General features: G+C 39.5%; 1 protein-coding gene across 1 annotated transcript in view; it reads left to right on the top strand.

Moving 5' to 3' along the window:
* Positions 1-25,714, top strand: part of KCND2 (potassium voltage-gated channel subfamily D member 2) — a 288,008-nt gene that overhangs the window by 258,925 nt on the left and 3,369 nt on the right. Inside the window, exons 3-6 of the mRNA XM_054813360.1 lie at positions 8,955-9,117; positions 18,331-18,429; positions 20,021-20,116; positions 24,096-24,343. Of these exons, the coding sequence (XP_054669335.1) occupies positions 8,955-9,117; positions 18,331-18,429; positions 20,021-20,116; positions 24,096-24,343 (606 nt within the window). The remainder of the gene's footprint in view (positions 1-8,954; positions 9,118-18,330; positions 18,430-20,020; positions 20,117-24,095; positions 24,344-25,714) is intronic.

The raw sequence follows: 25,714 nt of genomic DNA, 5'->3' as shown, positions 1-25,714 counted from the left end.
CTCCCACCAATAAAGATTTGGACAGACAAATAACAAGGGTGAGAAATCACATATTAACATTGTGAAGAATAATAATGGCTCACTGTCCAAGTTGGCAACAGAAAAATAAGCTATTCTCAACATGTACGTACTTCTTCTTTGAAAACTGCATGCAGTTCTGGTCTAGTTTTCTTGTAAATAGTATAAAGGAATTGGAGAAGATTCAGAGAAGGGCAAGAGGTACGATCACATGTAGGGAGCAGATTCCGTATGAGCTGAGTAGGACTTGTCAGGCTAGAAAAGACATAAGGTAAAAAAACACAAGTAGCAGGAGGAGGGTGGCTAAAGATCACGCACCAGCTGCTTTTTTGAATACAAGGACCTGGGTGGTGGCATCATACGAAGCAAGGAACTGTAGTCGGAACAGTCAAAAGGACACCGATCGAGGAACTGTCAAACAGTGCTGTGAATGCCAAAAAGGTGCACGGATTTAAGGGGACAAAGCAAAGCCCGTGGAAGTGTGATCCACTAAGGATCACTAACTACAAAGAAACTACAGTTGTAGCACTTCTTGAGTTATTTGTAACTGGTTGGAGAATGGAAGAGCATTCAATGATATTATCATGTGTATTTAGCCTACTCTTTCTCCCTATGTGTTCATTTGCTTCAGGTTAAATTTTGAAGACTGAATACTAGGCTAGGTGAAGCTTTGGTCAGACCTATTACTGGTATTCTTTTGTTCATTTCGAAGCCTTGAAAAAGCTGGTCAGTTCATCCTATATATGTGCTTGTGTGTGGGCACATAGACAAAAGAACTGTTGAAAAATTAGGTCCTGACTAAATAAGTAATGTAAGTCATCGATTTTTAGGAGCAAAGACCTTGGAACATTTTCTCTTAGGGAAGTAAGTCAGAATTGCAGGAGTAAAGATCAAATTCTCTCTTTTTTTCATTTTTTTCTTTGAGTTACTGTTGGCTTCACATAAAATAGAATGAAAAAAAAATGGAATGTCTACATCAGGCCCCAGAAAATGCAAAGTATCTGAGTGACAGAGGAAAAGTATATTCTTCCTGTAATCACTTGTACCATCTTATGAATAATTATCCAGCCAAGCATTTATTCTCTGCTTATCACCATGGTATCTTAAAGACTTGAAATTCTGAAGTAATGCAACAAAGTAATAAATGAATTCTATGTTAATTAGATATAGTATTCTTAGGACTAAAGACAGTTTTAGGAAATGAAGACATTTTTACTTACCTCTATCATTCTTCCAAATCTAGCGCTGGATCATTTCACTCTCACATACAGTAGTGTTTTTAAAGCAGAATTAGCTCCTAAACAGCAACTTTGATACTTTTCAAATTATAAATGTATAGGTTGAATCCTTAAGGCAACAAAGTTGAAACGCTTATTTTGAAATTCCACTTAAACTTATTACCAGTAACAATTTAAATTATCTGTTGTTGGATGTAATGTTGAAATAAATGACTAATTAGTGTCAACTTGCCAGCATTTAGTCACCAAGCAGCTTGGAAGCTCTAGGGAACAGCTTTATAACGATTTACAGCACCCTCCTTAGACAAGGACACCATTTTGCAATTGTCGGATATAATCTGACATCTCTATAATATTGCTTTATGCGTAGCACTTCTTTTTCTACTCTCAAAAATTGATAGTTTCTGTTCTTCACTGATGGTCTTTTCTTAACTAGTCTCAAAGTTAAAGTGCTTAACTGGTATTTGCTCCCTCGCAGCATATCTGCTTAGTCCTAGAGCTAACCTTATTGCGAAGGGAGTTCATTGAGATCAGTTTATTCACACGTCTGTGATGACAGCACAAAGGCAGGGCTTAACCAGTCACTCCTCCTTTCTGGAGTGCGTGACAGTCCAGCTGATGAATTTTATTGCTGACACAGAGTCCTCCCTCTGCTGTACTAACCATAAAACCCCACCAAATACATGGCAGATCTATCGCTGCGTAAGCATTTCCATCACAGAAGCTGGTGCTGGAAACCTCAACTCTGAGATACTCTATAACGGGCTGTGATGCTACATCATAATAATAAAAAAAAAGAAAAAAATTAAAAAAAAAAAAGTGAAAAAGAGGTTTGAAAGCACAAGCCAATGCCTGCCTTGGTGTGCAGACACAGACTCGGCAGTGATTGTCATGGTCCCGGTATCACCTAGGAAAGGCAGCTTGCAACGTCTGCAACAAGAACAGTGTTTCTGCTGTGTTGCTTTTCTGATTCATAAAAAGTGTCTGATCCATTCAGAAATATTCTCTTTTTTCCTAAAAACAATCATGCTCAGTTTTGCCTCTGAAATCTGGGAAAAAAACAAAACAAAATGCCACCTCAGTAGTCTGTCCGTGTAACTGTAATGCAGCTGTTAGGAGTCAGCTGAGCTGTATCTCGGGTGGTTTAAATAGCCCCCATACAACATGAACCAGACATCATATTTCTGTGATGCTTTGCAGCAGCTCCGGAACAATTAGGATATTAGCTTTTCCTACGGAGTGAGGGAGAGATGACCAAAAAAAAAAAATATTTTCTACCTTTTCATGTTTAATGTTTTATGGTAAATGAAAACAGAAGGAATTTGGTTATCTGGATCTCTGTCTTGACTGCAAGAACCCGGGAGTGATTCCTTGGGCAAGTCTTTTAACTTTTCCATGCAAAAATTCCTTTTATTGACCTCTAAGTACTAAAGTCCACCTTTACAAATCTGTTTAAGCTTCTTGGGTAAAAGCCCTGGTGCACATACAAAAAAAAAAAAAAAAAAAGCCCTGAATTTTATTAGAAATTTTATATTTCAGAAACTGCAAACGCAGCCAGGTGCAGGGGCAATAGTTTGACTCTCTTGCACTGCAGGCTGGAAAGCCCAGGGAGCACTGCCACGCTTGCGAAGCAGATGTGGTTTTTTATCATTCATGAACAATCATTCTGGCCAGCTCTTGGAGGAACATTTGTGGACCCCAGAGGGGACCACGTCCATCACTACTGAGCAGGAGAGGGCTATTGCAACAGAGGGCCCTTCGCAGCAGTAAAAGCAGCCAGGAAGATTATTTGCAATTCCATGCAGAATCTCCCTAGGCTGGAATAAAATTTGGAATAATCTATGTAATGTTCCGCATCTCACACTAACAGCAATATTTTGTCTTATTAGAAATTACTTTTCTAAAATCACTAAGCTATTTTAAGACCTAGGTAAGGCTGCAGATTCATCATGATTACTGTTAGTGTCGGAGAGGCTGGGAATTGCTTTTCTTGCCTCTGCCGGCGCGTAAGCGCGTGCCCGATTGGGTGGCTGGCTGCCTAAACGCATGGGCCGATGAGCAGCTGTATAATCTTCGCCGAGAGTCTCACCAGAGCAACCTCTGGGGCTCTGCCTGCGGCTCCTGGAGAGCAGGAAACGGCCATTAGCGAAGATGAGACGGGAAGCGAGAGGGCGGATGCATCATCCCACCCAGGTGGGTAAAGCACCGACCCTGCCCAGAGCAAGCGAGCAGCTGGAGGATGAGAGGATAGACCTTGTCCTGGAGAAGCAGGGCACCACTCTGTTAATCAACTCCACTGCAAAAAGCTTGAACTCTGCCAGAATGCCATGCTAAGTCCACTGGGAAACGTGATTTGTCTCCCACACATGAAAAAAAAAAAAAAAAGTGCTGCGATGGCTTCTACAAAGATTGTTTAGTTTCCATGGATTTTGTACTATTCTCATTGTTCTTTGGTCACAAATTCCCTCACTTTTAAAATAAATATTACCAAGTTAATTTTAATGACTTTTCGTTTATTTTACAGCTCCATTATTTTCTAACATGTTCTACATGTTTGAAAACAAAAATGTTACTAGCTTCCCATTTCAGCAAGTAAGATGGGAGCTGAAAACAGCCCTCAATCAATGTAATATTTTTAAAGTATGTAAATGAATTCGAAGGAGGTGGGAGAGGGCACATGTATTTGTAACACGTATTTAAAAATGTTTTTTAATTTGCATTTATTTTTAATGGCGTTTATGCCCTCTAGTGTCAGAAAATGTAATTGCAGCTAGATTTTCCTGAATAGTGACAATTTTGTTCCTTAAATGTATCTGTCAGTATCAGCCTAAACTGTTTGATCTTTGTTAAAATGCACATCCTGGATTTATTCTTACTACCTATGTCCTACAATTTCAGAGTTTTGGTGTAGAGGTCACCCAGGGGGGATGTTTCTATCCAAAGTACGCTATTCCGAATATGAATTTCTGATCTGTCAAACACACACAAAAATATGACTAATTTTCAATTTCTGTGATTACTTATTTTGTCCTCCACAAACACTTATTTTTTGCTTGAAAAAAATTACTCCTGTGTTCAAACAAACAGAATTTAAATAAGCAGCATTGTTCCTCTCATTTTTAAAGATTATTAAGGAAAAGACCTTCCCTGCTCGCATCAAAGAAAAATGACCAAAAAGTATGACTCGTTTTAATTGTAATTCAGACCTTTGTCTTATGAACCATTCCATCTTAAAGCCATCAAAACCCAGTCTTCATTAGATTCAGGAATAAGATAAATAGCCGATGATGCCACAAATACAGCCTCTGTTGTCTGAGATTTCTTGAACTGTGCGTATGCAACATCAGATATATTCTGTTTATCCGTTAGAAAAGCAGTATGGCTTTGGCAGGTGGATGTCCATGGGCAAGCTCTGACGTGGCAAGGCTTGTGTTACAGAATGTGCATTTGTTTACCCAAGTACATTCATGTTTCCCAAGCTATTACAACAGTTCAGTCTTTTGTGTGTGTGATTCAAGCTGCATTTCATGCCCTCAAATCTCTCGTGCAAAGCTGTAGGAAATCATGCCCATATTCATAGGATCATAGAAACATAGAATCATAGAATGGTTTGGGTTGGAAGGGACCTTAAAGATCATCAAGTTCCAACCCCCCTGCTGCGGGCAGGGACACCCTCCACTAGACCAGGTTGCCCAAAGCCCCATCCAACCTGGCCTTAAACACTTCCAGGGACGGGATATTACTCAGATCAGTACTCTGAAAGATCCAGTATTTGCAAAATAAAGGAATCCACTGGCTTGCTCTCTTCCCGTGCAGTAAGGAGTCAAATACACAAAAGTGGTCTGTCACCTGTTGAATACAAACAACTGGGACAAACACACATGCCTCTCAATCCATCCATCCTTGTACGACGTCACTTAGTGAACGCATACCCATGGACTGCAAGCAGTAGCACATGTCTGACCTGTCTGGACTTCGTCTAGTGAAACCCAGGCATTAGTTTGATCGTGTAGTTTCTGTGATTTGATAAGACTTGATTGACATATCTAGTTTGTCATAGCCTTTTCCTTTCCCTTTTTGGCTAATGAAGTAGAATGCACCTGATTGATAACAGGGATTGGTATGACATCTCTTTTTCTTCACTCATCCAGAGCATACAATATTGGGATGACACTTTTGATGTTGCAAAATTAGATTGTCAGTACAAATCATAAATGCCCGAAGACTGACTTGAGCTTTGGCCACAATAATAGACATATGTGGAACAGACTATGCACAAAGCTATGAAAAGACTGCAACCAGGAAAAAAAGCTTACAAAGGAGAAGATGTGTACAGTTAGTCTGAAGAGCAGTGAGACAAGCAGGGTAGCACCAGATAAAACCTTGAAATAGTTTCCTTTTGAAAAGTGGCTCTGTGAAAATTGCTTAATAAGATTCCATATTTGTTGCCTCCATGACTGAAGAGATGAGATTTTCTGCAGAATTTAGAATTTGTTTTAGAGATCAAGTATAATTTTTCCACTTTGAAATACAAGCACCACAAAGCTACCCTGCCATATGAAAATGGAGTTGCGTTCTTTTTTAGTTTAGACTTTTCAAGGAAGAAAGCAATTACAGGTGAGGTAAAGGAAGAAATTTTCCCTTCATTTTATGTCATCCACTTCCACTGGTGGTATTCAGTGATATATGAGGTATACCTAAAGGTAATGTTTAATCCAGCAGAATGAACTTCGTTAACAATTCTGGTCATGCCTACACTAGACTGAAATCTGTGTCACTGTCTCCAAGGAGAGCAAGGCTAACCAGGGTAAATGTAGTAAAAACTCTGTTTTGTCACAAATATGTGAGCAAATATGTTTCTCACCCTGTGCAGGAAGGCTAATTTCTCGGAAGTCATTCTTTCTGATGGTAGTTTTATTTAAACATCTCCAACACAGTGTTTATCAACAGGAGAAAAACTACTTATGTAGGAGTTATTAATGATGTGAACGATATTATTAGCACTAAGCAATGGACAAACAGCATTACACTTGGAAAATGTCACCGTACTACAACTTATTCAAGCTGAAATAGAAAAATAATCAAAAGCAAATTATTTAAAAATAAGCAGTATATCCATCTACCTGACATTTTGCCCAGCAGGTAAGAAAAACATTGCAGAATACCTTCATATATCAAACAATCCTCTTTTTTTTTTTATTTCACTCTGTAACACTGAAATACTGTGAAAAGGCATCTCCTTATGTCAGTAGGTAGGTCCACACATAAATACTGAAATGTTAGAGACAGATCAGCTAATAGTTCCTGTCACCACTCCTAAAGCATCAGTCTGCACTTGATTCACGTAATAACAGTGTCACATTATTAACAGGATGAACTATATCCCTGAGCAACTTCAAACCAAATTAATTAGAGCCACAAATGCCTTCTGTCCACAGCAGCCATCGGTGACAATGTGAGCTTATGAAGGTTCAGGAATTTCACATTTCAAGTGATAGGCATCTCGATATAGGTTTAGGAATCTAATTTAAAAGATATTTTCCAGTAATACTGGGCATGTGTAAATTTTCCATTCCGAGATCTGGTTGTGTCAAGTGTGTGTAAATAAATATTACCTTTTAAATAGCTTTCTGTTGACACACTTCGATTGAATTTAAGAAAATACTTGGATTGTATCTAAAAGGATGAAGTAAAACAGTAACAAGTACTGTATTCTGGCAATGATTATCAGTGATTTGATCCTAGGACTTCTCCCCTAAGCTCACCAGCCTGGCCCCGTGCTCACCGCTCACCTCACCACTCCACCTGAAAAAAAACCCTGAGGTTAGTTAGGTGTCGGGGATCCCATTTGTCAAAGGGACCTTGAAAGGTCGTTTATCCACTTCCCTGCCCAAAGGAAAGAACAGCTGGGCATGCATCACTTGTGACAGCTGATAGTCAGCTCCGGCTTAGGAACATAAGCACCGAAAATGCCTGTGTTGTGAGGTGGAAATGTTGATGTGAAGGAAAGCATGATTATTTTTCTAGCATTTTTCCAGTTTTATACATCTTGTAATTAAGATCAGCTATATTAATAATTTAGAAGATGGATTCTATTACATTATGTCTTTTTATGCATGTCACAAAATCAGAAACTAATAGCATTCAAATTCTGAGCAGGTGGGGGGGTTTATTGGTAGAAATTTTAGTGTAATTTTTCCTGTAAATATTTTACACTTGGGCATGCTTTGTAAAGCAACTAAACATTTATTTTACAAAACATAATCTTTGTCAATAGTCTGAGACTTGGTCATCTATATTATATCTGCCTGGATGACAATTTATTTGAATATTTACATTAAAAACCTTCCTCTTATCTTACAAAATGCACACCATTCATCTTCACCTACAAGGTGATACATAATCTCCTTTTGACATATGCTGAGCTCTCATTCCTAGAAGGTATTCTCTAACCCCATAGAGAATAGTTTCTCCATCATCAGATATCCTCATCCCTGTATCCCCTCCTTCTCATGATTAGGTGCACAATTTGGACCATGTGACTTGAAAACTCCCCCCATCTTCTCTATTATTATTTCCAGTTCCTGCTGAACAGACAGGTTTTGTTTTCCAGGTAACATTTTCCAAACACTGCCCCTCCTGCAGTTTTATTTCTTACCTTTTCTTGTGTTAACAGTTTATAAATTCTTTGCAATAGGGAATGTGCTATTTCTCTGCTCACAAGCATACTAAATCCACATGCCACAATCAATGTTTAATAATAACTTAAAATCCAGTAAAATTAAAAACAGAATGGTACTAGAAGGTAATTTATCTCTTTATTAAACTCTGTAGTGTCTAATTACATACTTGTCTATAGAATATGGCACTCTGCAGAGTGTAAGGAGCTGGTATCTTTTAATAAGCTGTCACTGTAGTGACTCTACATACTTCAGCAGCACTATGTTCTTACTTGCTGGACAAAAGAATATCCAACATCATAAAGAAAGGTGGTAGCCCTAGTAATTCTGAGCACTGCCAGGATTTGCAGTTAGAGTTTGTTTCGTTGCTTGCTTGTGGCTCAAGGTTTTCATGTTTGCTTTTGGCTAGACCATAGAAGGACCTCTGGAGGTCAGCTAGTCCAGCCTCCCACTCAAAGGCAGCCTATCAACAACAATAGCTTAGGTCAGCCATACTTTTGTCTAGCCAAGTGTTGAAAATCTCCAAAGATAGAAAGTCCACAATCTCCTGGGCAACCTGTTCCAAAACTGCACTACCCTCCTTTGGTACTATATCAACTTAGGGACACAACAGGTCATCCAGCTTGGCATCTAACTTGCCAGCTGGTCTCCCTAGGATCTTGCCAATGGAAAGTGTTGAGCTCTTCCAACAAGCAAACAGGGTAAGGAGTTAATTTCGACACTAATTTTTATTCCTTAGCAAGGTCACCCTCTTTCCATTGCAACAGAGGCAACCTGGGAAGACTAGAGCAGGTAAAACATAGATGCCCACAGTTTGATGTACAGGATACCCCACATTAGCTTGAAATTAAAATTATGTGTGCACAACACTGAGCAAGCAGTACATGTATGCATCTGTGTATAAAGTATTATTTATATGCAGCGATTATTATTTGCGAGAGAAGGAAAATCTGTCGTGCAGTTCAATACTTAGAGGAGATTTTTGTCTTTACTAAACATTTTGTTTTCTTTAACCCAGGTATGGTGACATGGTGCCGAAGACAATAGCTGGCAAGATTTTTGGTTCAATATGCTCCCTGAGTGGGGTCTTAGTCATCGCTCTGCCAGTTCCTGTAATTGTCTCCAACTTCAGCCGTATCTACCACCAGAATCAACGAGCAGACAAGCGCAGGGCACAAAAGGTGAGGTCCTAATTTTTCCCCTTTTTGTTGTTGAGCAATAGATAAAATATGACTTGTGATATGCTGTGCATCCTCAAAGTGAGTTTGGTTTCTTAGCAAGAAAACTACTATATCTATGTGCCCTTGTCCCAGATGCAAATACTGTGTTATTTTTAGTGAAAGAAAAAAAGTTCATTTATCTTCTCTCTCAAAACTTACAGATCTATTATCGTAATTCATCCTACTTATTAGACTAGATCTAGTATTTTCAGACAATAGCTGCAGTCCCGCCCAATGAAGATTTTTCTGTGTTTTTCAGGCAGACTTACTTTCCACCAGGGTCTTCTGAGGAAAAAAAACAACCAACCAAAAAAACCCAAAACAACAAAACCTAATAATGGTTTCTAATGTCTATCCTAACAGCCTGCTTCACGAATCCATGTGTTTAATTCTCAGGTTCAGTCTCTGGGGTATCTGATTATTGGGGAACTTGTCTCATCAGCTCTAGTTTGCTTAGAAGACTTCAGAAAAAGAGCTTTCTCAGGAAAAGCCAAAAGCAAAAGTGTTTTTCCAGCTTCCTTGATTTGCTGAGGCTCTCACTAAAATATCAACTAGCTCTACAACATGACAGTTTCCCTTCCCGACCCATATGGGCAAGGTCAGGAGTCAGGAAGAACTATTTACCAGGAGAGATGCAGCCAAGCCTGGGCAGTCTCCCCATCCCTGCCAATGTACTGGTCCCAATCCACTTTACCCAACCGTGCAACACTAAGCAGCTCAGACATCCTCCATTGGCACCTGAAGCCCTGATACAGGAGCCGAGATGCATTACCTTCTGCTCCTCTGCTGATAGCAGTCAGAAAGTTCTGGATGCAACACAGGTTGCAAGATTGCCAAGGCTGAGGTGTCACCACTTGGGCTTTTTGTGGTCCCGTGGCCCCTCTTCAGAGGTCCTGAGTCTCCGGTGATTCAGGGAGAGCAGGATGTGCAGGCAGGCCATGGCTGGAGACCACATACATAGACCAGGGAACATGGGCAGCCGCAGGCTGAATCTGCCTCATAAAGACAACAGCACCATGTTTAAAGATAGAAAATGTTTGTGTTTTTCTTTCTGGCCACCTTTTTGACTGATTTCTTAATAAAAAGGAAGTGAAGTAAATGTACGCAGTGATACCATTCCCAGAATATCTTAAAATCAGGAGAAACAGAGGTACGTGGCCAAGAAAGTCAGTCATAGTCCCAGGCTGAAGATATTGCACCCTTTAATGGTCACATCTTGGAATAATGATGTCAGATGAGGAAAATGGCCATAAAAGAAACCAGGCATATCACAGAAATGTCACACTTTTCTGGAAACCAAATTTTAAATATAGGCTGCTTCAGTGATCCAAATACCATGTCTTACCTATCTACTAATTCCACCCACCCTTTTGTATGTCATTTTGCCCCACGTGCTACTTCCAGCTGTGCATTCCCCTCCTCCACAGCTGGAGCATGCAGAGAACACATCCCTTCTAGACTACTCTTTTTTTGTCAAGAGCTTTTTCACTTTTGTTTGTGTAATGGCAGCACAAAGAGAAAGAACAGTATGTATCAGCCAGAACACAGTGCTTCATTACTGTGCCTCCAAGCACTCCGCCAGTCATGGGTAACAGATCTGCTTGATCCCAGCAATCAATGAGCCTGTTCTGTGCTTTCATAATAACAGCAGACACAACCAGCCTTCCTTTAGATAGAAACTGTCTCCTACTGCGTGTCATGAAACAGAATTTTCTATGCCTGCTTTACACTTGCCAATGAAAAAGAGATGGACACTAGAAAATACCTTGCAAAAATTAGATTGTCAGACTGGCTGATATTCCCCATAATCTCTTCCTGAATAGAAACTGCTTGAGTTAATAACTGACTTTTTCTCCTTGCAAAACAATGAGCTCATTGTATGTTTCAAACAGGAATATGAAGTGATGAATGGCAATCCTGCCAAGTGTCTTTTCCTGTGCTCCCAGAACAATGCCAACAGTAAGGATGAGAGATTTCCTCTGACCATGTTTATGCCCTTCTTGCTTTGGAGAAAATGGCTTTGAGAAATTAACTTAGCACTGGATGTGTGTTTCATTGATATCTCCTATTGCAAAGCTAATCTCTGTCAATCTAAAATGACTGAGATGTTGAACTGAATATTGCTCTGACGGACTAAAAAAAAAAAAAAATCAACAAACAGCACTTCTTGGGTACTGTATAATCCATATTTAGCAATATTTAGCTATGAAGTATAGCCTTGCATTCCACAGGAGGGTTCTACTGCATTGTTTAAGAATATTCAAGCAGAAAGGTCACATTATTGAAGTTTGAAATTCCTTCTTCGTTCAATACAATAGAAGCTTTACACACTTTTCTAAAATAAATGTTTCCCTAGGCACCAACCTTATTTCTATTCTCTAAGGCTGAAGAACATAAGCTTGGAAAAAGGTGCTGTTTCATGGAGCACAGCATGAATCCCTGCAGGCGATGGTACCTCTTGCTGGCTACAGCAGCTTCCATCTGATTGAGAGAGTTGGATATTTGAATTGCGCAACTTTATCAATATCTCATACAGAAGTTTAATCAAGGTAGTCTTCAGAAATGGCAAAACATTTGGGCTGTAAGGAAACTCAAGACGAAGTTCTCCGGTGAAGAGCTGAAATCTACTCCCAAGAGCACTGGCAATTTTCAGCAGAAAAAAATTTCTCACTTATATTAGGTTTGTTCAAGAGCCATGTGACCATCAGTATGTGCATTTACTGAGTTCTGCACAGTCATTCAAGATTAGGCAATCCCATTTGTTTCTTTTTGGCAAAAAGATGCTGCACATTAATGATCACGAAAATATGAGAGAGAGAGAAAATTATTTACATACCTTCTCATTTTGAATGCATTTTAATGGAAACTCCTGCTTCCAACCATGGTACATTGTTGTAAAAGAGACCTCAATATATTAAAAAAAAAAAAAAAATCAGAACATTTTCTTGTATCAGATAATAAGGTCCAAGGATCTAACCTATCCCGACAATAAATAGATAGATAGATAGATAGATAGATAGATAGATAGATAGATGGATATTAGCATTCACAGCAGAACTAATTATGCCCTGTAGTCTTACTATGCCTTTTCCTCAAGCAGATTTATCGCAACTAAGATAATTTTGAAGAATCCTATTTGTGGAGCTTTTCTTAGATAGAGACAACTTCAAGAATTCAAGTTATTTTGGTTGCCCATCAGTACTTTCAGGTGGCAAAGTTAATGGTAGATGTGTTGTGCCTGGTCCATGTGGAAAGGAAAGGAAAGGAAAGGAAAGGAAAGGAAAAAGAAAGGTTTAGGTCATCGTGCATACAATTTCCTATTCCATATTTGATAGGTATCCAATGTTAAGATATGGCTAAACCCTCACAGTGCCACATTCACAGGGAAGGGAAAGGAGGAGGCATAGCTACCCTCTTTGAACAGGTGTCTGCTCCATCCCAACATACTGCAGCAGTTCTTATGATGACAAGGTTGTCCTCACCCCACATGAAGCATTCCTTGCCTTCCCTGTTTTCCATACATCTATTTTTCTGCATCTTTTGAAGGCAAGAGCCTTGTATCCTCTAGGCCATCAAGTCCTAAGTGTGAGTCCATCTGCCCGTTATTGTTCATTATCTGACAACTGAAGGAGCCTTAATTTTAGTTGCCCAGGCACATTCTCCCTAGAGTGACTTTGCATGATGCCTCAACAGAACACCCAAACAACTATCAGCTCCAAAACCTAACTTAATATATAAAATTCAACCTGAATCTTTCATGTGAGTATGGTCTTCTGCCTTTGCATAGCAAAATATATCCTGAAGATTGGCTTGGCTTTATTATTTATTGATTGTACATGATGTATTTATCTGTCGAGTTATGAATAATTACTTACTAGATAAGTATAAATAGCTCTAGGATAAATTGCAACAACAACTGCTTAACAGCACCTGGCAGTCTAGAGCTGAGCGTTTGCAGTGAGGAACCCTACTAGCCATTATGACTTCTTTAAATGAGATATAGGCTACTGTTCTTAGTGGGGCTGCAGAGGCATAACTAACAGAATAACTTACCCAAGATTTTGGAATTTAGCACTAAAGTATGTAAAACGTGTTTACTGAGAATAATTTGAATAGATTGTGAAAGCAAGGACAACTCAAGAAATATATGAACGTCATTTAATTCCATATCCATTAATGTACAAAGTAAACAGCATTTTCTTCTCTACTGCATGCTGATGTCCCATAAATTATTGTCAGCTAATCTGAAGTCAATTATTTGCAATTACTGAAAATTAGAAAATCAAAGCATGAAATATGAGCTTGATTTTTTACTTGAAAGCAAACATGTAGGATGGATTTCTGAAAGGCCAAACAAAAACTGATGTAAATAACAATGTGCAGCATCTCTCTTATGAGGAAAGGCTGAGAGAGCTGGGTCTGTTTAGCCTGGAGAAGACTGAGAGGGGATCTGATCAACACTTAGCAATATCTAAAGGGCAGGTGTCAAGAGGACGGGGCCAGGGTCTTTTCAGTGCTGCCCAGCGACAGGACAAGGGGCAACAGGCACAAACTGGAACACAGCAAGTTCCATCTCAATATGAGGAAAAACTTGTTTACTCTGAGGGTGACAGAGCACTGGCACAGGCTGCCCAGAGAGGTTGTGGAGTCTCCTTCTCTGGAGACATTCAAAACCCACCTGGACACAACCCTGTGCAACCTGCTGTAGGTGATCCTGCTCTAGCAGGGGAGTTGGACTAGATGACCTCCAGAGGTCCCTTCCAACCCCTACCAATCTGTGATTCTGTGACTGAATTTTGGACGATTTTGGTCATTGCTCCAGGAGCCGCAGTGTTGTGGTTTAACCCCAGTAGGCAGCTAAGCACCACACAGCCACACACTCACTCTCCCCCAGTGGGATGGGGGAGAGAATCAGAAGTGCAAAAACTTGTGGCTTGAGATAAAGACGGTTTAATAATTTTTTAAGGGCGAGAGGGGGACACAACAACACAACAAGGCGGGGATCAAAACCAAGAAAAACAAGTGATGTATAAGAAAACAGTTGCTCGCCACCAACCAATGGATGCCCAGCCAGTCCCTGCGTAATGGCAGCCCCCACCAACATCCATCCCCATCCAGTTTTATTGCTGAGCATGACGCCATATGGTATGGAATATCCCTTGGGTCAGTTGGGCTCAGCTGTCCCGGCTGTGTCCCCTCCCAAGTCCTTGTGCACCCCCAGCCTCCTCACTGGTGGGGTGGTGTGAGGAGCAGAAGAGGCCTTGGCTCTGTGTAAGCACTGCTCAGCAGTAGCTAAAAGATAGTTGTGAATCCAAAACATAGCAGCTACTATAAAGAAATTTTACTCTGTCCCGACCAAAACCAGTACACACAGAATGACTGTGAAGGAATTCTTATCTTTTAATTGTACAAGACCATTAAAGAATAATAAATACAAGGTAAGTAATTAGCAATTTTTGAGTTTTGATAGTAAGATAGTTACATGGTCTGGAGAGCAGCAGAAGAGAGACAACAGGAGCTATCTAATTACTAAATTACCTAGGCTACCTATGCTTCTTACATAGCAAATTGAAGAGAGGCTCTTGCCCAAAATGATTCCCAGTACCGCAATAAGCCCTGCCCTAAAGTGTTCCTGATAAAATCTCTCTCTTAACACAGCTGGACAGCTGAGGGCATCTTGAGTGTTAAAAGCTGGATGTTGTAAATACCCCACAGTGCTACACTTAGCACTACTTAAAACCTTGTGAAAATAAATGCTTCTGTTTCTAAACCTGACAGAGCTAGCTGTTGTTGAATAACAGTGAATTCCCTTTGTAAGGTTTCTGTAAGTGCAGCCGTAGAGAAGGATCCACCTCTAAATTGTAAAATTTGAAGCTAGGAAAAAAAAAAGCGATGCATTCAAAAGAGAAGTTCAGTGCAAATACAAGGGATGCAGTAAGAATTACAGCTGATCATCAATGTTTTTAGGAAGTTTCAGATGAGATGATTATGGTGGAACTTCATCAGAATAAGTAAAAGAACTGCATTTCAGCTACATTGGTTTTGTCCTAGACAGCATAAAAATTACCAAAATCAAAGTTTCACATTCAATGGCTAACAGGGAAAAGCTCACAACAAATAAGATAATCTACTGCAGGAGACCTTAATCCTTTCTTTTTTTGCTAGCTATTCCATGAAAAGGGAGAGTTAGGAAGGGCTTTGCAATGGTTGAAAGGGGCAGTTATCACTCCCTTTCAGTTGTATGTGACAGAGAATGCAGTTCACAGACTAATGAAAAATACGGTTCTTCTGTAATCACAGTTTTCCTGATGTCATCACATCATTTTGGTGTCCTTCATGGGAATTCAATTCCCAGCACACAGCCCTTAAGATCCTGTGGGTGACATGAGCTTTTAATGATTCTTTGACAGGAATTGTGAGGAGTCACTAGACTACTCACACTACAGGCTCTGATATAAAATAGGCAGAAGCACTGAAAAGAAATCTTATCACTTCAACAGATTTGTAAACACCTCCATTTTCAGTAGTATTTTCTGTAAGCTGAAGTATAAGCATGGAAGCCACAATATCTGGTTCCTGTCTTGGTAATAGATTTATTGTCTTCTCTTTGGTAAATGATGTAAATTCAGGCCACCTGAATGAATCTCCGCTAGAAAGATGTAAGCTATTACTTTCCACTTCACAAAAGCTTTCTAGGACGCAACAAATTCATATTTGCAATTTGAAATCTTCACATGGAAAGTACAACCTTCATATTATATGTGTTGTAGCACATTGATATATTAAGATAGTCTGGTGAACCATTATATTTTTTATATTTCTTTATTAAATGGTGCTGCACCATAATTATTGCTTCAATCACTGAAAGAGAAAATGAATATGCATGCTAAAAGAAAAAGCATAACTAATGTACGTAAAATGTTTGTTCATTAAATCTAATGAATCTCCCTGTATAAAGAGCACACTGAAAAGTACCGCAGCTAAAACATTTGTGACTGAAATCACTTATTTATGGGACTTCGTGTTGCACCCTGCAAAGGCATCTCTAAAGCATCTCAAGCTCCTAAGGCTAAACAGTCGTGCTAAGAGAGACCTTTAATATATTTATGAGCATAACCCAGTGCACGTGTCCCAACCCATGGCTATTCCACGGTGCAAGTAAATCTCTTCCCCCAGCCTTCAGCCCATAATGCTGGTGTTGCATGTCAAGAGCTCTACCTTGAAAATAACATATTTTCCACCTGCCCAAGGGTATTTTTAATTGCCAGGACTCAGCCCTAGCCACATCGTTGGTCCTGGATGTGCCACCAAAGAGCCCTTGTGAGCCCGGAGTGTCAGAGCTCTTAACCATTTCTCCCACTGGTGGGCTCCTGGGGACCCCAGGCCATCCTGGCGCGTTGTCCTCTCGGGTGGCTCACTGCAGCACGCCAGGCTGCCTGGGGATGGTCAACCGTGATGCTCAGTGAAAGAGCCCTAACTGGACATTTACCCCCAGTCCAGTCTCTGGGGACTTACCCAGGGTGACGGAGTGTGGGGCTGCAGGTGTCCTTTCAGTGCTAACAGGAGGAAGGGGAAGGTAGGAATTCACCTGTGCAGATACACCATGCAGGTGATCCGGGCACTTCACTCCTTACCATGAGAATAAGGTGCATCAACCGCATAGCTGGAAAGGCTGTGTGCACCAAGGAAGGTGACAAACCCATGTGTTATTCTAAAATGACCAATATATCACAAAATCAGGCAACAGCCTCTCATGTGAGCTTTTTGACTCAGTGATGCACACATGCACAGCATTATCTTATTTTCTTTCAGAACAATTAAAAGATAATAAATACATGACATATAACATAAGCCAGATTCTAGCCATGTTCGCTGTTAGCTTTCATGAATTTCTTGGCTCACTGCAGAGAAGATCTGTAAGTTTGAGGCTGTGAGTGCAAAGAAGCGTGGTGTTGAGTCATTCCTCATAGTCAGTTAATTATTAATCATGCCAGAGAGATCTGGCAGCTGCAGTGACCAGGCTGCTTCCCTGTGTAAGTGTTCAGGGATTCTCAATCATTTCATGCTGACATTTAATGCCACATAAATTGGGGGGGGGATGTTCCCTCTATTTTCTGAAAATATCAACTGAGTAATTATCAGATATGAAAATGCTTATTAATATATCAAAGTCAGTATTTCAAGTTCTTCACTGTGTTTCCTTCTGTGCTTCAGCAGCCATTCAACTCCAGATGCTGCTCGGCATTTGGTTTTCAGAATCAGAAACCAGTGCATGAAGATAAATCCAGACTCCCTCTTACACATGTAACCAGCCACAAAAATTACAGAACTAGGATGCCATCCTAAAAATCCCATGAAAGCTTCTGTTTTCCATGTTATTGGTTGAGAGAGTTTTTTCTTCTCACTTTTCCCTAATCTTGGCTTCTAACTGTTCTACAAAAGTCAGTGGATGCAAAGTGTCCTTCACTTATGAGCCACCGTCTACTCTGGGATGAAAGTCACCTTCACAAACAATGAAGCTCACCTGCCCAAATCTCTCTCAGCAATTTGATGCCTGCAGTCTCTGAAAAACCAGGTTATGGACAGATTATGACCAATGATGACAAGTATTACACCAATAGACATGAAGAGGTAAAAAGGCTTTTTAAGGCCTGGCAAGCATTCAGGAACTTAGCTGGGAGACAGCATAAAAAACACTACCACATTCTGCCACTCTAAAAACCCAGAAGGCTCTGAGAAACCAGCTCACAGCAGTTGCAATATTATGTTTTTTCTGAACCATTTCTTCCCCTTTAAAGAGATTTTCACTACAGGAGCAGCTGAGATGGATGCCGCTGTTCCTGACCCACAAGGCATAAGGAGCAGCACAGTTACAGCAATAAAAAAAAATTTTTTTTAAAAAAAAAGGTATTTACATGATGATCTGTCTAACCCCTGCTTCAAAATCATTGTTCTTAATAGCCGATGCATGCAAACAAATAAAAACTTCTGTCATTTGCATTTTAAACGGGAAGGCACTTATGATTTGCTCCACCTGGAGGAGAGATGCAGTGCAGCCTCTCAGTGGTTATGATATTGGTATTCATAAGCAGCTGATTCCAATTAGCAGTTTTAGATAAACAGAATAATGGATACAAGTACAAGTGGCACTCTTCCTTTTGTCTATTTACACAGAAAGCCAGACTTGCTCGAATCCGTGCAGCAAAGAGTGGGAGTGCTAATGCCTACATGCAGAGCAAACGAAATGGCTTACTGAGTAACCAGCTGCAGCAGGTAATGTTTTTATATCCTCCTCCTCCAGAAAAACAGCTTAATGACAGCCCAGCAGTAGCTTATTCTATTTATCACCAGGGCAAGTTGGCTCGGGTCTTTAGGTAATGTTAACTTTAGAGGTAGATTAAGGAAGGATAAGTTGGACAATCACTATTGTTGAAGGAAGCTTTTGAGAGTCGATGATGAGGTAGTAAAAGATGAGGGAAATGGCCGGACAGAAATGCTGGATTCAAATGTAACCCACATTTTTACAGTTAGATCCTGCAGAAGACCTCATTAATAAATTACAGTGTTTGCTTCTTAGGAGGTAGGTTGGATTTGTCTCGTTTGTCTTTAGACAGGTAGAACATGGGTGACAAAACCAGGCCTCATCATCAGCGAGGGAGAGAGGTAGCTCTGGGGTGCCATTTGTACTGCAGGGCATTGCAGGGTGAAGAGCATTCCCTGGAAGGGCCTACTGTGCTCTAAGGAGAATCTCGGTGACTACCTCACTGAGATGCCTGGAAATCTATTGTTACCTGAAGCAAATTCCACCCTTACCCCTGCTGAGGAAGCCAGGACGAGAGGCAGAAGCCCCAGGCAGCGGCTGGGACTGGGAGCCACAGCGACCCGTGCTGCCGGAGACAGCACCTCAGCCGTGCGGAGCTGTAGCCAGCTGAGAAAGACTGAAAACACAGCGGGTTTTAATCCCTGGCGTTTTCTGGCACTGAGGCAGTTCCCTGAGGGATACAGGAAGGCTTTCATTCCTTTATGCCCTTTCTGTTCAGTATGTGTTAAAAAGCCAAACGCTTTAACCTATAGCCAGAAGAGGAGGAAGTGGCTGGCTCTCCGTCCGGTCTGGCACAAAAGATGAGCAGGCAGAGCCCTCGCTTCCTCCTCTGCTTGAAAGAACTCAAATCTTTGAACTAAAAAGACACCAAATAGCTTAATTGCCATGCAGATTTCAAATATCCCGAAGTTGAATTGTAATCTTTCCTATTATCCCGCTTCCTCCCCTATTTAGTTTTCTGCTTTCTAGTGAATAATTATGAAAGCAATTAATAAACAGTGGATGCTTTCTACTTAATTCTTCATTCTGTGTCAGTAACATCTGCTATACGCTTTCCAAACTCAGCAGATTGGGATCACTGACATGAATTTTTGTGTAAGCAGCAATACCACAAATTCTTTAGTGCTATGAAATGATCCCAGGAGGACAACTATGTTTAATTTCCTTCAAATGAGGCACTTTCCCAGGAAAAAAAAATATTTTACTGACACTTAAATTTATGATAATTTTAAGCATGCGTTGATTCAACATTCAAGGCTTACATGTTGATTGCACTTGTAAATTGTACTATTCCATCTATGCATAGAAGATCTAAGATGGAAACATATAACAGCAGGTGCAAGAGAAGGAAAGAAAATATTTTGATTAAAAAACAAACATGCAAAAGATAATTCAGGTCCAAAAATAATTTGGCTTATATCATGTAGATGAAGCATTGCAGTTATGCTACCGTGTACAATCCAGATTAGTTCTGATCAAATACTTGGATAAGAGCCCTCTTGTTCACAAATGAGAATAATACAGAGTTCTATGTATTAACAGTCCTCCAGTGAAGAAGAACAGGCCTTTGTTAGCAAATCTGGCTCTTCCTTTGAAACGCAGCACCACCACCTGCTTCACTGCCTGGAAAAAACTACGGTAAGACAAGAGAATTGTGTTTTCTTGTGAATTCCAACACCAGCCTCATTTTGAATGTTTTTGGTATTTCTTCTAATTAATAAGCCTTTATAAGAAAGCAGTTAGCTGGGAAGAAAAGCCATTTTATCTTATTTTAAGGCATTATTCTCACCGCATATAAATAACAGAGATCCTGGATGAGAGCCTCATCTAGGGTGAAAGACACTGGCGTCAGTGAGATGACACCAGCATAGCCATGCTGTATATGTGACCTTCGGTATGGTTTTCATACACTCCACAATGTTTTCATTTGCACTTTTCTGCAGTACAGCTCATAAAACACAATTTGTAATCCTTACACATTCAATACTCGGTGCAGTCAAAGCAGGTTTTTGCCTGAGTAAATGCTGGGCTTTTGTACAGGGAGAGCTGCCGAGTGTCTCCTCTGACGTGAAGACGACTCTCACTGAAATGACTGTAAAAGAGGATCCCCGAGCATCCTATTTTGAAACTTCAAGTGTTTAATCCAGATGCAAGTGTAAAGCTTCAAAGTCTTTTGGCTTCAGTTTAGACACTGAGATCCCTATAGAAATCACTGATGTAATTCATAACAGCCCAAATATGCTCATCTAGATTTGAAACTCCCTATAAATCAAAAGGACTATTTCTTATATGCTCTCTATAGTTTTCCCTGGTCAATACCTGAATAATTATACAGCCATAAAGGATAGTAAACCACAGCAGAGTTACGATTCAGTAATAACTAAAAGTGCCCTGTTTACTAACAGTGTATTTCTGGACAGATAATGTCACAGTAATAACCCAAAACATCCCTATTTTTACATTGTTTCCTCTTTTATCATTCCAAGGAAGCTAAGAACATCAATATTAGTTATATTGAATTTAATTTTTGTAGATTTGGGAATTTCACATAGAGCACATTAAAATTATCTCCTTGTATTTTTATATTTTTGCAGGGGTTATCTTGCCATGTAGAATTTATCTAATATTGTAGGCAAGTTGGTCAACATCCATTAAATCACCATTTACAAATTTACATCTAGTTTTATAAGTTCCAGTTCCATATTAAAAATTGTATGACTTCCCATTAAGTTTTTAGATTTTCATTTGAAGACTCAGTAATGCTTCTGCTATATATTTGATGGAGATCAACGTGAAAGTCTTTCTGCTCTTTCTCGAAAAAAAGAGATTAAAAAGTTTTCCCCCTACAGACATTGCTAAATTAAAATATGATGTATGTATATGTATAATTTAATGTTCTCCTTCCAACAGCATTTCTTTGTAAATAAAATGGCCCGGTTGTTACATCACTTAGTAATATGTCATCCCACAGGTGCTTATGTCTTTTCCATTCTTACTTTTGGAGTATTCATTTTAATGTGATGTGCTGCAGGACAAAATGTCTTGCTTCCTGTATACAGCATAATGTGGTTTCTTTGCCAAGATTCAGGCTGGGTCCTTTTGGAATATTTTTGAGACATTTTGTACTAGAACCTGATAATAGCAATCCGCCTTAAAAATTGTTCCACAGTTGAACATTACAAACATATTTAAAAACCTTAGTAGTAGCCACAGGTCTTGTCAAACTCTCACAGAAATCATGGAAAAAAATTTCTATTCATTTGGAATCAGCTCCCAAAGTTTCATATTTCCTCTAATCATAATGGTGAAATATGTAAGCCTTTTCTTTTTTTTCTTTTCTTTTTTTTTTAAACAGAGCACTTTTTTTAATTAAAAAAAAAAGTCTATAAAGCAAGTATTATCTTGTTTCCTAAATTTGCATAGAATCTACTTTCTTTTTTCCTTGTTTGTTGGGTCCTGCCACTGGCACTGATGTTTATATGACAAGTGAGGACAAAAATGTATGCAGAGGTTCCAAGTTATACTCTGCAACTGTCTGGTTAGACCATGCATTCCTAAAATTTTAGTGGGGACTTGAAATTTGGGCCCTCGGCTTGTGGAATTTGGCAAGTTGCTGATTTGTTGTATAACAGCAATGGTGAGGCGCCTTCTTAGCCTCTTAGGCTCTCATCATCCTTTGAAATAACATTTGGTATAAGCATCAGTCCAGAGGATGCTAAGCAAGGGCATATTTTCTCTTTTCTCGTGCTTTAAAGTTAACAGGATAACATCTCTTCCACTCTAAAAAAACGGAGTGTGGGCAACGTTATGGAATTCTGTGAAAATTACCTTAATAATGAAAATAATTGCACTGAAAGTTATATTTTACAGGCTACTTTTAGCTGATTTAAGAACAGTTAATTAATAAGCATAATCAAATCTATTAACTTGAGCCATTACATCATTTCAAAATGTTTCCAGTCTATATTAAAAGTTCACTCAGTAACCCCCTTTAATGGACCCTACAAATTGAATTCTTGGTTGCACCATAAAAGTTTTAGGAAGCACAAAATTACTTTTAATCGGAAAACTAGCAGAGTTCTTGGCAAACATTCTGCAAGCCACTGAACGTAATCTAAAGATGGCAATTAGGTCATTTTTCTCTCTGAATTTTATGTCCACTGTGTGATCACATTCAAAGTCTTGACTGTGACTGACATATGCCTTACAGAAGTCAATTTTCAAGCAAATTCTTTCTTTCCATATCACTTAAAATCATCGTTCTTCAACACCACCCAATTCCACACCAACTTATGTCTGAGTGAAGAAGAAAAGGAAATAACAATAATTCGCCTATGAAGGTATTTCCATTTGTTGCAAACACTTGGCTACAGCGGATACTCTATTTACTTTGCTCACATACTTTATATTAGCACTGTACTGTAATTCTCCTGGAAAACATCAGCACCTTTCCAATTAGTGCATCACTCTTCAGGGGGAAAATATTTTTTTCTCATTTTAATACACAAAAACATAGCAGGCTAAAAAATTTTAAATGAACAAGACTGAGCAGAGCATAAAACAACCCAGAAGATGCTCCCTAAACCGTTCTCAGGATATGCAGACTGATTCCAGCAATAACTGGAAAGATTTTTTTTAAAAAGGAGGTTTCCTCAAACTGCACGTGAACATATCTTAATCTCTGTTTAGTTGGGCTGCTACTTTAAAATTACTGTAAAAATTCCTTTTTTTTCTTTTTTTTTTTTTCTTTTTCCCCACTATAAGCAACACCACTTTTTCACACTCTTTTGCACACAAAGAAAAAGTGGAAATCACGGCTATGCGTGAAACATTCCCTAACTGCCTACTGAGTCAATATAAACCAGCCATTTGCTTGAATTTGGATTCAGCTCTATGACAAACCTATAAGACTACTGTCTATGCTGGGATTAAGCAAAGATTGCATGAATAAAGACTACTTCATTTAACTAAATGCTCAGTCTTCTAAACTGCTTTCGATACATCCACCTACAGTATTTAGGAACTTTTTGGATGCTTTTAAATAGCTGTCTTGTCTCCTCTAATCAAAACTTCTATTTAATCGAATCTTTTTCTTCTACATAGATGCATACATCAAAACACACTGTTTCAGATCCTGATTTCTAACACGTAATTCAAAATGAAGCTTTATAAACTCATCTCGAAAATATTTATTAATTTTATTTTATTATAGTTCTATATAATAAATCTTATATATTTCCAAATGACATTTAGAGCATTTACATAAGCACCACTCGCACTTTTATTAATAAACATAATCCTCTATTTTGTGGTACTTCATAGATTATACAGATATTTATAATGCAAACTACATTACAATCGTGCTATTTTACAAAATAATTTGGATTAACATTTTCTTATTTAGAGCTCTGAGCGTTTTGTTCCAGCGTTTACATTTGTATTGGTATTCAGCCCAGGCTAATATGGGCTAAACACTGTAATCAAGAATAAGCTGTATAACTTTCCCAGTTTATTCAGTTGTGCAATTTAAGCCTTTAAACAATCATGATTAATATGTTCACTTTAATTATCTTTCTGTGTGTGTGCTTTGTCCCCTTTTTGGATTCCTCTGGGCTAGAATCACGAGTTTGTGGACGAGCAAGTCTATGAAGAGAGCTGTATGGAGGTTTCCACAGTCAATAGACCCCCCAGCCACAGCCCCTCTCTCTCGTCCCAACAAGGTGTTACCAGCACTTGCTGCTCACGAAGACATAAAAAGACTTACCGCATCCCGAACACCACCATCACTGGCAGCCGCCCAGGCAGCGTACAAGAGCTCAGCACCATCCAGATCAGATGTGTGGAGAGGACGCCTCTGTCTAACAGGTACGTCACACGCATCAGCGCACCGAGAGCTGAAGCCCCTTTCTTCGTTAGAGAAGAGATGTAGAGGTGGTGTGGCCTCTGCAAGGCAGGCCGGGGGGCTAAAGACGAAAGTCAAATAGTCATCCAAAAATGAAACATCCTGCACTTAGTTTGCTCCACGCTTGATCCAAAATAACAGATAGTCTCTCTCTATCCATTTCTGCCCTCCCCACAAACCACTGCGTACTAGTTGCAGCAAGTAGCATCCAGGGACCACAAATTAAATACAGCACCAAACATTATATGCCATGGACAAAGACATAACAAGAAAAAATTAGCGTGCAATTCAGATATCGAGACGAGCAAGTGGGAAGAGAGAGAAAGGTCTGTCCCTGCTGTTTCTAGTGGTTTGGTTCAGAAGCATAGGAGAAATGAGATTTTCTCGCATTTCCACAGAGCAGAGAAATAAAGCCGATTCCCGGAGTCCCAAGTGTGATAGTCATAAGAAAGACTCTTCTAAATAAAAAAATATGAAATGGATAAGAAACATGTATTTCTTAGTTTAAGGAGTTATTACAAAAGTGAGGACAAAAGTACAGTTTAAGAGTCTATAATTTACTGAACACCTCTGTACTCTCACAAATAAACCATTTGGCTTTCGGGTATATCTGAACACCACCTCTGAAAACACAGCAAGGGTCTCAGGAGACTCAGAAGTGTTTTCTATTGAACTCAAACATGCCGCCATTTAAAAAAGAAGCGTTTTCAGCACTAGTTGCTATGGATATTCTCTTGTTAAGTTACATTTTGACTAGCTTGCTTTGTGTAGTTATTAGGTTTGGATTTCACTGCCGTGAACAGTCCAGCAGCTTGTAGCTACTGAAGTTTTTTAGCTATTGTGCAATGAGGCCTCCTGGCCAGCACAAAACTCCAATCTGTCTTAGCTTTTCAGGAAATATTCTGCCTGGATCCATCCTTTCTCTGCTAGAGGACTTACCATTCTTCCAGTCACAGAGTATGTAAAAACACAGAGCACCAGCTTTGTGCTAAAAACACGAGCACAAAATGCCCGTCTCACCTCAAAACAGTCCAAGTTTTACAAGTTTCTTATGATGCTGAGGTACTGTAGCAGCTCCACAGACATGTTAACCTTAATTAGCGCATATATCGCTGTGCCTTACTATTGAGGATACAGAATATACAAAATGTTCTTAAATAAGCGTGGTGGGGAGGAATCTGTCGGAGACTGGGCCTACCCCTTAGTTGATGCTTTCCTGCCTAGCAAGTCACTTGGCTTTGCTGAGTTTGCTCAAATGCTTCCCCTGTTCAGAAACACTTCGGTGATGGGCTGAGAAACTTTTAGAAGTGCTGAAACGGTGGGAAGGAAGGGAG

The sequence above is a fragment of the Grus americana genome, chromosome 1 (genome assembly GCF_028858705.1).
Source record: "Grus americana isolate bGruAme1 chromosome 1, bGruAme1.mat, whole genome shotgun sequence".
NCBI classification, from domain to species: domain Eukaryota; kingdom Metazoa; phylum Chordata; class Aves; order Gruiformes; family Gruidae; genus Grus; species Grus americana.
This window is presented reverse-complemented; position numbering and strand designations above follow the sequence as displayed.